Source organism: Tursiops truncatus, chromosome 11, assembly GCF_011762595.2.
Source record: "Tursiops truncatus isolate mTurTru1 chromosome 11, mTurTru1.mat.Y, whole genome shotgun sequence".
Taxonomy (NCBI): Eukaryota; Metazoa; Chordata; class Mammalia; order Artiodactyla; family Delphinidae; genus Tursiops; species Tursiops truncatus.
Genome location: NC_047044.1, coordinates 87,387,943 through 87,400,460, shown reverse-complemented (window position 1 = coordinate 87,400,460; position 12,518 = coordinate 87,387,943). Strand labels below are relative to the sequence as shown.

The window sequence follows — 12,518 nt, the reverse complement described above, 5'->3', positions numbered from 1 at the left end:
GCTTTCTGTCTTCCCTCCAAACTCCAGAACACAGAGGAACCTCTCTTCTGCCGTGGTGATCTCACCTTAGTTATTTGTCCTCTTGCCTCATCGTCTGTAAGCTCTGCTGGAGACAGATGTCTTTCTCGTTTTTTACTTCCACTGCACCCGCATTGCCTTGTACCATGTGTCATATATAGATTTTTTTGTTTGTTTGCTAGTTTTCAGTGAAGAACTTTTCCTTTCTCATTCAGGAATCATAGAGCTTTCCTTGAGTACTTTAGGTAACTTACTCTTTCTACAGAATCCTCACCCTGACATGTACAGTACACAAAACTTACTAGACTTAACAGTACACGAGACATATGCATATTGACCGTTTTTGATAATTTGCTTTTATTCTGTGTTCCTTCACTTCCTGTGCTTTTTCGTTAAAGATAGAATGTTTATGTAGCACACAGCACCCACAGACCTTGTAGTTGAACTTATGAATTTTTCTTTGGTACATTTCTTTGGTACATGCTTTGGTAGAATGCTGAAGAAACTAGTGTGTTGGTACGTTTCTTTGAATGTAACACTTTTGTTTTCTAGAAGGGTATTGGAATTAGATGTGGTTCCATAAATGGTTCTCTGTGTTTGTTTGTTTTAAAACTTTAACATTTTATTTTTTACAACCTCTCTGAACCTTTAAGGATCTTGTCCCACCATTTATGAGGGACCTTATCCCGGCTGCTACCATGGAGTTTGTCTATTTCCTATGCCTTCTTACTTTCCCAGGCCTTCTGTGTTAATTTGGGGGTTGGGGGAGGAGGGAGAGAGTTCACAAAATGAGACATCTGTAGCAGGGCGGGGTATACGTAGTTTACAATAGGGAAGTGGTAGAAGTAACCAAGGAGGATTGTGAAGAAAGGAAAATCGTAAATTAGCACATGGGCCCATTTAAAGGGCAGCCCCACTCTGTCAGTGGTTTGCTGTCCCAGGCTGGGTGTGTGTTGAGTGCATGGACACTTCCTAGTTTGCTTGTCTGCCCAAGGTGAAAATGGGAAGTGGACATTTGAGAATTGTCTGGTTGGTTTGGTGGGGCTGGCTGTATCTGCTGTGCTAGGTTTCTGTTTCTGGAAGACTGAACTGGTCATGGTGAGCAGAGGATAAGCTTCTTGACCGTATTTCCATCATATAAAACTGTATGGTCTTTGCAGCAAGTTACTCAACAAACCAGGCAAATTAGTTACTTGGTGACAGAAACATGCATACACAAACTATTTGGTTGATTTGTGTGTGTGTGGCATTTTGGTAAAATTGTTCTTGAAAATGCAAACAAAAAAAATTAAGTCCTATTTAAAGCTTTATCAACATTTGGGTGAGGTCTGTTTTATATAAGCATGTAATCTGTTATATAATGTATAATCTGTAGGTGAGAAAGATCCTATTTGCTATAGTTTGAAGAGAGCAGACATTTTTAATAAACACACTGAACATTCTAGTTTACTGATATTTACTAATATTTCCAAAGGAGAAATTAAAATACTACTAGATAGTTTGTAGATGGCTTTATTTAGTGAATAGGCAGGAGGACAGAAGAAGAGGTTAAAAAGTGAAATATGAAAGGCTTATAGTTTGCTTAATTTATCAGTGGTCAAATTTATTTCTGAGGATCACATCCTGGATATCTTGAAATTTCCAGTTCATTCCAGCATTTTGTTTGTTTTTGTTTTTTTGCCGTACGCCGGCCTCTCACTGTTGTGGCCTCTCCCGTTGCGGAGCACAGGCTCCGGACGCGCAGGCTCAGCGGCCATGGCTCACGGGCCCAGCTGCTCCGCGGCATGTGGGATCTTCCCGGACTGGGGCACGAACCCGTGTCCCCTGCATCGGCAGGCGGACTCTCAACCACTGCGCCACCAGGGAAGCCCCATTCCAGCATTTTGGATGCTTATGTGGACATAGTTAATGAAACCTAAGGACTTGTTTGAATAACGGTATAGGAATAATCATTTCCAGTCACATCACGTTAAATGAACCACAAAAATCATGAAGTTAAAAACAAATCAGTTATCATTGGGTGGTTCTGTTTAGTTTATTGCAGTAAATGATCTTCGACTGAATTTGCAGCTCTCGGAGTTTGGAAGTAGGCCATCACATGCTGACATGAAATACCAAGTCATTTAAATTAGATACCGAGCATGCTCATATGAAGTACTTATTCTTGGAGTCTGCAGTGTGGTTCAGTTTTCTTCTAGCGGAAATAGCAGAAAAGAGATCACGGTGCGCCCTTTTGTCATCATTCTGTCAGAGAGCATGTAATTTGTCTTTGGAAGCCAGAGGCCTGAGACAAAGAGAAGAATGCAGCTTTTAGCCAAAGGCTATTTGGTGAGTTAATTAGCTGTTTTATTCTATTCTGTAATTCCTAGCAAGGCTCTGTCTTTACTTATATCTGCTGCTTGTTTTGTACTAAGCTGAAGCTTTATGTAGCAAGTAACTTAGCTGAGACTGGGAGAAAATTGTTTCCGCTGTCCAAATCTCAATCTTTTGAAACACTTTCAGTATATTTCTCAGGTGACAAGTTTGTAAATTGCTATGATGATATTCCTCCGTATTCTCCACAAGTTTCATTTGCTCACTGGTGCTGAATAACGCTGGCAGAATTGTGTGCTGAGGGAGTTCAGGATTTGTCTATGTGAACAGTTTAACATTTTTGCTCTTGTATTTTAATTAAATTGTAATTTGTGCTTTCACACTTTTAAACTGTATCTAATAAAGTAGTGGCCTAAGAGCAAGAATTTAGCCTAAGAGCAAGAATTTTTAAACCGTATGTAATAAAGTAATAGCATAAGAGCAAGAACTCTTCAAAGAGAATGAGAGGCTCCGTTCTGATAATATGTCCATGTATGTTACATAGGTGGTTCAAAAATAAATTGGCTTTATAATATAATTGGTCATTTAAAATACTCTAAAATAAAATGAGATTGACAACACTTTGTGAAATATGTTACAGTTATTCAGGATTCATATTTGGAATTTGTTCTGTTGTTAGCTATTGAATTAGCTACAGAAGTGTTGGAAGTACAATAATAGTTTTGCCATTTGGGACTCTTCTCACTTCCCTTGAGCTCATATATGGTGATTGCTAGGCAGATAATCTCACTTAAATGTTTTGTGATTATTTTCTGTTATCCAACATGTTCATGTTTTACCATGAAGTTAAAGGGGGGAAATCTTTTTTTGCAATTTTTTGTCATGTTATCTTCTCATAACATCAAGCAACATTTAAAATCTGTAAATTATTATTTCATAATGAACATGATTTTTATTATATATTTATAATAGATAAACTTGGCAAGCAAATCTTCAGGGTATTCTCCTAGAAATTAAAATTGCATACTCTGCTCGAGATAAATCGTTGTATTTTTTGAAGATTGGAAGAAAAAGCATAAAATTACCATATTTATTTCCTTGGGGGAAAATCATGTCTGTGAGTAAACGGAAATGTCAGGTAGGGAATTTGAGGTATAGAAGGTGCATTAAATAGCTCTAGAAAAACGATGAGGGGGTGGGAGGAATAGGAAAAGAATACTAAAAGCCCGGTGCCTTCAAACGCCAGGCAATTATGTGATGCTTTCCTAAAATATCTTTATTTTGAGAGCTGCCCCCACTATGCCATTTTCCAGGATTGGCACATGTGAAGGAGGTGGGTGTATACTTAAGCTTGTATGTTCATGGAAAAGGGAGGATTAGCAGTTAGAGATGAGCACTGCATGACAATACTCAAAAACTCTATCCCCACTTCTAAATACTGACTCACTTGTGTGCCCTTGGGTGGCAGCTACACCCTGTTTATTTACACTTATTTTTAATATAATATTTTACCATGGTAATAGGAGGTTCATTTAAGGTTTCTAAAGTAATAAGATGATTTCTTGGACTGTTGCAGAGATTCATGAGGGCTGTAAGTCATTCACAGATAGCTACTGTGGGGAAAGAAGCAAGTATTGCTTTTACAGAGTCCTATCAGCTGTTTTCTTTTTTAATCAAAAATATTTCAAATGTGTAAGTTCTCTGTGGTCTTCAGAAATACACATTCCATGTCTATTATATAAGTAGAAGATTACAGATTTTAACTTTTTCCCCCATATTTACTCACGAAATAATCATGAAATTTGCATGGCAAAATGATACTTTACACTGCTTTCTCTTATGTATTTAGTCCCATTTACCTTTAATCATAGATCTTCAGTAGAAGAGAAATGGATAATAAGCAGAAGATTTATTAAAGAAAAATATTAAGGAATACTGGGAAAATGAAAAGACGGGACTATGAAAAGAAAAATTACTGATGACAAGGATTTCTTTGCCAGGTTTCTAAAGATTAAGTGTATACCTGTATATTTTGTTCATTTCCAAATCATTAAGTTCAGGTACTCACTTATTAAACTTAGCATCTACCAATTAAGGAGCATTTATTTCCATAGCTTTTATGGAGTTCAGTAGTGCTTAGAGATCCTGAGTGGTGTTACTTGAAAATGGGGGCAGTGGTCAATTAAGTCTGGGTAATAATGGGCCAGGAGGCCTTGTTTATAGCACAACTTCTTGGCCTTTAACATCTTGTTCAGAACTTTTTCCTCTGGAATATGGTTTACTTTTGAAAAGAAAAACCAATACATGGTATTAAACATTTAGCAAACATTTTAGTAATTCTGAATATGTATTTCTTATGTTGAAATATATGGAAAAGTGAAGGAAGAATTATGGGTTTGCATATATCTTCCAGAAAATTACCTCAGTTCTTTTCTCATTTTGTATTTAGAAGAACCGTCTTAGAATTACAATGTAAATGGGATTTAGAGGGTATGATTAAATTTGGTGATAGAAATGGTGATATAAGCTAAAATTACATTCTTAAAAGCCCCAAATGCTAGAAGTGTAGGCAGTGAATACCCTGTGGAGGATTTGGGGCACACTATGACCAAGTAAAGAGTTTGATAATTCTCACAAGTTCTAATTCATACTCTTAAAGTTACGCCTAGATTAGTCCCATGGAGAAACAAATTAATTTTTAAAATATGATTTGTAATGCGAAATAACGTGTTTATAATCTGTTGGGCCTGGGTTCTAATCTAGCTTTTGCCACTTGTAACTGTAGGCAAGTATCTGCATTTCTCTATTTTCTGTGCTTTCAATAGTAAACAGAAATGTCAGTACTTTTCTTTTAGATTTATAGGAATTGAATTTTATAAAAATAACCCAAGGATGATGTTAGTCAAAAAGTAGGTGTTGAATAAATGTCTGTCTCCTTAATTTCCTTTCCAAACAATTATATATTTTCTGTATTAAAGTTTTTTCAAAATATTACCTATCAGCTGTCTGAAATATCAGATTCATAGAAGTATACTGATTTGTAAATAATACTGTACTTGGAATCTCTTTATAATAATATATTTTTAAAACCTGAATGCATACATGATAAAATGTTAAAAGGGTCTCAGTTGCTTAGCCAACTTCTATAAATAGAATAACTGCTGGATACCTGTTATGTTCCAGCTGTGTTTGACCTGGTAGACAAAGTGATAAATATTTTAGCTAAAAAGTACCTCAAATTTGTTTCTATTAGTATATAAACAATGTTAGATAAATAAAATCACACTTACTGAAGTGTGAACTCCTACCTTAGTGGAAACCCAACTGTACCTGGTACACAATTGGCACTTACTAAATGTTTATTGAATTAAAACATTTTCCATCTCATATTTTTCAATCCAGATCAATGAATAACCTGTTTAAGAGCTTATATTTTCGGTTCTTTTTGGTTCTTTACTTTTGTGAAACTTGCTGTTTTTTAAAAAACAAAGACCTTTTCACACTACTATTGTTTAAGAAACACATTAAAATTATCAGACTCTGTTATGTAATCGCCCTATGAGCCAATAATAAGAATAGATAGGGCTTTTTTTTTTTTTTTTTTTTGCGGTACGCGGGCCTCTCACTGTTGTGGCCTCTCCCGTTGCAGAGCACAGCTCCGGACGCGCAGGCTCAGCGGCTATGGCTCACGGTCCCAGCCGCTCTGCGGCATGTGGGATCTTCCCGAACCGGGGCACGAACCCGTGTCCCCTGCATCAGCAGGTGGACTCTCAACCACTGCGCCACGAGGGAAGCCTGGGACTTTTTTTTTTAAACTGTAAACAATTCTTTGTTGACCTTGATAGAGTTTTACAATTACTTGTAGCCAAGAAGCCTGGAACTCTGCGGCCCATCCATTGAAAATTTGGTTAAATCTGGCCCAACATAGTCCTTATAGAGAGCAAAGTTGTTCAGCTATCAGAGACTGAATGGGTGCGTGGGTTGGCACTGGAAGAATACCTCAAATGCTTTGTCTTTGGGGCCATAGCCATTGTACACTAGCTTCTCTCTAGTACGTTTCTTCTAACACTGGCTTTTTGGCTAATTCAAGGTCAGTTAACTAACTCGATATTAAACTTTTAATGAGAGCTCAGGGGCATGAATGATTTAAGATATGTGCATCAAAATATACGTATATGTAATCCCCTTACTTAACCTAACGTGACATAACTCTATAAATAGGCTCTTAATAGATGCTCACTAAACCCTCAGCAAATTCATGTGAGTTCCCCCTCAGTCTGTTGTTTCCTCGATGTTGTGTTGATGGTGCCCAGATTACCTGCTCCAGTTCAGGTTGTCAGCCTCTCTTGGTTGCACTTCCTGACTTAGTGGCTTCCTGGTTCTTTTTTCTCATCTAGATCCTTCTTAGCAACCTTTTACCAAGTACTTGCTTGCATTTATAGCTCAGACATTTAGTCCAGGAATCACATTTCAGTATTTGTGTCTTAGGTTCGTTTTGCTCTTTCTCCCTGTTAATCTTGGATTCGCTCATGCATAAGCCTTTTTTTTTTGGCCATCATGCCGCTTGCGGGGATCGTAGTTCCCCGACCAGGGATCAAACCTAGGCCCCCTGCATTGGAAGCGCAGAGTCCTAACCACTGGACCGCCAACGAGTTCCCAGGATGCACATCCAGATCTTTGCTCGCACCTAGCACAGAAGAAAGGGACTTTCAGTTAGCCACATGCATGGGATCGGTCTTGCCTAACTTACTCTAAACATTTTCAGTTTTGTGTAACCTGTATTTCCGCAGGTGTCATCAGTTTGAGCAATAAAAAGTAAGAACTGCAGGTCAGAATAAACGTTAAAAATAATAACAGCAACAATAACAATAGCCTTACAGGAATTCCCTGGTGGTCCAGTGGTTGGGACTCCGTGCTCCCAATGCAGGGGGCATGGGTTGTATCCCTGGTGGGGGAACTAAGATCCCGCATGCTGCATGGCCCAGTGAAAAACAAAAACAAAAACAATAGCCTTACATCATTTCCAAAAAAAATATCTTCCTCCTACCGTGTTAAGCTTAATGTTCGAATGCAAACAAACCGTCTCAGGCTCTACCGTTTCTAGAATGTCTTTGTTACGTTTGATTGACCAGCTATGGGCATGCTCTCCTAGCCAAATCTGCCACACAGATTTTCTTAGGGGTTTTAAGCCTTAAAACGGTTTGAACTACAATGTACTGTAATAACCTCAGAATGACTTCTCCTCAGCAGCTCTTTAGCCCACTGGCCCCGAACTGAATTTTAAACTTTTTCTCTTCCCTCATGACGAGGTGCTAGTTCTTCCCCATTATCCTGAATGCTGCCAGGGAAGTTACAGAATGGCCGTTAGTTTACTTGAGTCTCAAGCCTTCTGCCTCTTCAGTGAAACACATCAGACTCACGTGGAGGTGAAATACCTGTTGGCTGGTCCGCCGGCCCACCCACTCACTTGAGGGGCTCTTTGTTTTGATTTTGCTTTGAAAAATTGATAGTTTGGTTTGGTTAGCAGTTGAGGCTCTTATTCTGGCACCTCTGTTAAATTTGAAATTAATCCAAACTGTGTTTTTTCTTGCTTTAACCTAACAAGTGTACAAGTTCTCAAATACTATTGTATTCTGAGAAGGGCGGGTCCAAATGGTACCGGATCTGGGGGCAAGGACTCCTACCCTGAGCTACTTGGGAGCCTGAGATGGGCTTGGTTGCTTTACCCCAGGACGCTCTGCAGATTGAATTTCGGTCTTGGTTGGTTTCTGAGAGTGACCATAGACCAAGTTTCTTATTAAGCCTAGCATAGAATTGGTATTTTGGTGGTTTAGTAGCCATATTTACTCTACTGTAAAGGACTAGACATTGAATATGCAGTTTAGAGAACCTATAATGAAAAATACGTGTCTTACTAAAATCCTGCAAATATTCTGAGATTTTTATTTCTGACATTTTTCACGTATAAGTTTAAAATCTACTTCGCGAAGATAGAAAAATCACAAGTCGAGAACAGAGGATCTGTGACTTACTTATTTAATGCAGATGGAATTTCCCCTGCCCAAAGCCATCATTTAGCATGGATGATTTCCAATGGAAGAGGTTCAGAATTAAGGATAGGGATCTTCTCCAGCCTTCTTCATGTCTGGTAGATAGCTTGTCTGCTGTCTAGCACACATCTCTGAGGTTTTTTTGAATGGTTCTGATGAACTATGTTAGAAATTTTTTTCCTGTCTGTCTGAAAGGAAAGTATGCTTTGGATATAAGAATAAATTTTTCTTGGAACTATACTTTTTCCTTGAGAATAAATCTCTGAAATTGCAGTTTAAGTCAATGAGAAAGTATGATTTTTCTCGACTAAAAACAACTTTTTAAGTGTTTCAGAAGCATATCTTTCCTTTGAGGCCAAGTTGCTTATGGCAAGAAAGGGAGAACTGTGGCAGTTAACGTCTAGCCAACAAAATCCATCTGGGAGATGGATAATTTAATCTTAGTAAATAGTGCAAAAATCTTTCTGTGTCAAAAAATAGAAATTGTAGGGCAAAGGATGTGAAGATCGGGAAACTTAATCAGCATGTCTGTTTCCTGGTTGGTCAGAGACGTTCTCATTTTCACTACCTTTTTTCCTCTACTTCCCTAAAGAGTTAATAATGAAGCAAGAGTTTTTTTCCATAACCAAGGAGTTGACCGGTTTGTAGATTTTAGCAGTGGCATTTGAGACAGTTACTGATGTAATTCTAGACATCAACCTGAAGCTTAGCACATTGGATGCTTTTTAGGACTTATGGAGGAAGATTACGTTGTACCCTTTTTCTTTTTTAATACTTAAAAATTACCTTAAAAATACTGTAAAGGTATTATAGGCCTACAAAGGATAGGGGTAAAAATACCCATATACTCACTATCTGGTATAAGAGGAAAGAAATTGCCAGTACATTTTAAACCGTGTACTGCATGTGTACCATTTACGACTGCATTGCACATTTCAATTATTTTGGCATAGCTGAGAAGTGATTTAATATTAAGTGTATAATTCCTTATCTAATGTTAGATTTCTATCATATATTTGTAAATAATTTTAAGAGACAACAATATATTGTTCAGTTTCTCTTTTTTCCTCCTGTTTTTTGTACAACAGATTTGAATCTTCGATAGTGTTTTCCTCTGTATAAAATTGTTCTCAAGAGTAACTGAAGCTACTTGGTCAGGTAACTAAGATGGTGACTTTCAGCAATATTGGGGGATCATGTTAGGGCTGGACTAGAAAGACCATAGCTGTAGGAGCAGTTTTTGTAAAACAGCTGGACTGTGAGTATAAAGAAAGGAAGATAGTGGAAGTTGCTCCTTCACAACTTTGGGACTTTGTTCTTGGGTCTTGTAAAACCCCCCTCCCCTGGCTAAGTAATGGTCCCTGGATGTGTACTGATCATGTTCTAGTCCCTGGAACCTGGAAGGTCACCTTATATGGCAAAGATTTTGTACCTTGAGATGGGGACATTATCCTGGATCGTGGGAGCTGGGACTAAATATAATCACGAGTGTCCTTATAAGGGGAGGTGGGCAAGGGGAGATTTCAGGCATAAGAGGAGAAGTCAGTGTGACCCCAGAGGCAAAGATGGAATGTTGGGGCCGCAAGCCAAGGAATGCCAGCAGCCACCAGCACCTGGAAGAAGCAAGGAACTGATTCTCCTCTAGAGCCTCCCTGAGGGATCATGGCCCTGCCAACACCTTGATTTTGATGCAGTGAACCTAATTTCAGCCTGATTTCTGGTCTCCAGAGCTGTGAGAGAACAAATTTCTATTGTTTTAAGCTGCCAATGTTGTGGTAATAGTCCTAAGAAACTAATAGAACACCACCAAACTGGGTTCATTGGGACACTCACCTTCCACCTTTGTCATGTCAGCCTTCACAAATCTCTGCCAGGCTGCACAGTTCCTTCTATGAGATCTGTCACACTATCAGTGTGTAGGTATAATCTCACAGCCTGAGCGAGGTACCCAAAGACTTGGGTATTATTAATCCTACTTAGCTCTGAGACTTTGAGGAATTCCTGTGTAAACATACCTGCCTTGCTCTAAAAAGGATTGAGACAGCTTGCTCACACATTTGAAAGCAACACAGGGAGAGAACTTTAATTTAAAACAAATAAGAAAGATGACACATAGAAAAATAGTGATAGAAAAATAATGAAGTCAGGAGAGACTTTGAATAAGTCACTTTACCTCTGCTGGCCTTTGATTCTCAACTTCAGAAATAGGCCTGTTATTACCATCCATGTGAGGATTAGGTTGAAAATTATAAAATGCTGCTAATGTATTAAGGTGTTTTATAATTGTCATTACCATGTTTTACCCCATGACCACAGTGTTTGCTGATTGAGTTATTGGAAGAGATGGAGTTCTTTTTCCTCTTTGTACGTTAACACAAAACATCTTGCAAATCATATATCTGATAAGAGACTTGTATCTAGAAAAAATTTTTTTAAATTCCCACAGCTCAATCATAAAAAGATAAATACCCCAACTTAAAAATGGGCAAAAGATCTGAATGAACATTTCGCCAAAGAAGAGTAAGTACCTGCAAAGATGCTAGACATCATTAGCCATCACAGCAATGCAAATCAAATCCATAATGAGCTATCACTTCAGACCCACTAAGATAGCTCTAATCAAAAAGATGGGCAATAACACGTGATAGCAATGGTGTGGAAAAATTACAGCTCTCCTCCATTGTTGGTGGGAATATAAAATGATGCAGCTGCTTTGAAAAGCAGTTTGATGGTTCGTCAAAAAGCTAAACATGGAGTTACCAGATGACCGGGTAGTTCCACTCCTTGTTGTATATCCAAGAGATTTGAATACATATGTGTATACAAAACAGGTACGTGAACATTCCTCCTAGCGTTATTCAGAATAGCCTCAAAATGGAAACAACTCATGACAGCTCGTAAATGGATGAATAAAATGCACTCTATCCATACAATGGAATACTGCTTGGTGACAAAAAGAAACGAAGTACTAATACATGCTATAACATGAGTGAGCCTTGAAAACATTATGCCAAATAAAAGAAGTCATTCACAAAGGACCACATATTATATGATTCCATTTATATGAAATATCCAGCATAGGCAAATCTGTGGAGACAGAAAATAGATTGGAGGTTTCCAGGAGCTGGGGAGAGAAGGTAATGAGTGACTACTCACGGGTACAGGTTTTCTTTTGGGGTGATGAAAATGTTCTAAAATTGATTATGGTGATAGCTGCCTAATTTTATGGCTATCTAAAAACAATTGTACAATTTAGGGCTTCCCTGGTGGCGCAGTGGTTGGGAATCTGCCTGCCAATGCAGGGGACGCGGGTTTGAGCCCTGGTCTGGGAAGATCCCACATGCTGCGGAGCAACTAAGCCCGTGAGCCACAACTACTGAGCCTGCGCATCTGGAGCCTGTGCTCCGCAGCGGGAGAGGCCGCGACAGTGAGAGGCCCGCGCACCGCGATGTAGAGTGGCCCCCGCTCGCCGCAACTGGAGAAAGCCCTCGCACAGAAACGAAGACCCAACACAGCCAAAAATAAATAGATAGATAAATAAATAAATTTTTAAAAAACCAATTGTACAATTTAAATGATTGAATTCTATGGTATATGAATCCAAAAAGCTGTTAGTTTTTAAAGTAATGCTAGATCATCGTAAAGAAATTAGAAAATACAGAAAACTGTAAAGGCCATAAAAACTACTGGTAATTTCACCAACAGAGAAACCAAGAACATTATTTACATATTGCCTTCTGGTTTTTGTCCCCATATGTGTAACCCCCCCAATGTACACACATTTTCTTTCGTAATGGGTACCATCTGGAATATACAATGTTATAATTCTACCTTTTCACTAACAGTTTATTTTGAGCATTTTCCGAAAGATTTTAAAATAATTTTATTGTAAAAAGTGATACATGCTTATTGTAGAAAATGTTTTTAAAAATGAACAAGTAAAAAAGAAAATCATTCATGATCCTGTTTTAATATTGATATTTTGCTGGTGGCTCTTGATCTTTGTATGTTCAGTTTTAACCTGACGGTATTGAATAATGGCTGTCTTAACTTCAAATGACTTTTCCATATCTAATTTATGTGGTTTTTCCCCCTTATTAGCTAATGCCTGTTAGCTCAGTCTGTCTTTCAGTCACT

General features: G+C 38.2%; 1 protein-coding gene across 16 annotated transcripts in view; it reads left to right on the top strand.

Annotated features, from left to right (window-relative positions):
* The window catches only part of PLEKHA5 (pleckstrin homology domain containing A5), a 237,136-nt gene that overhangs the window by 95,926 nt on the left and 128,692 nt on the right, over positions 1-12,518 (top strand). The window contains exon 4 of one of the 16 annotated variants that reach the window (XM_019936788.3): positions 4,203-5,329. The exons of 14 other annotated variants lie outside the window; for them this stretch is intronic. In XM_019936788.3, the coding sequence (XP_019792347.1) occupies positions 4,203-4,260 (58 nt within the window). In that variant the 3' untranslated portion in view covers positions 4,261-5,329. Of the gene's footprint in view, positions 1-4,180; positions 5,330-12,518 lie in introns of those variants that run through there. One more of the 16 variants, XM_019936810.3, reaches the window with a different exon arrangement.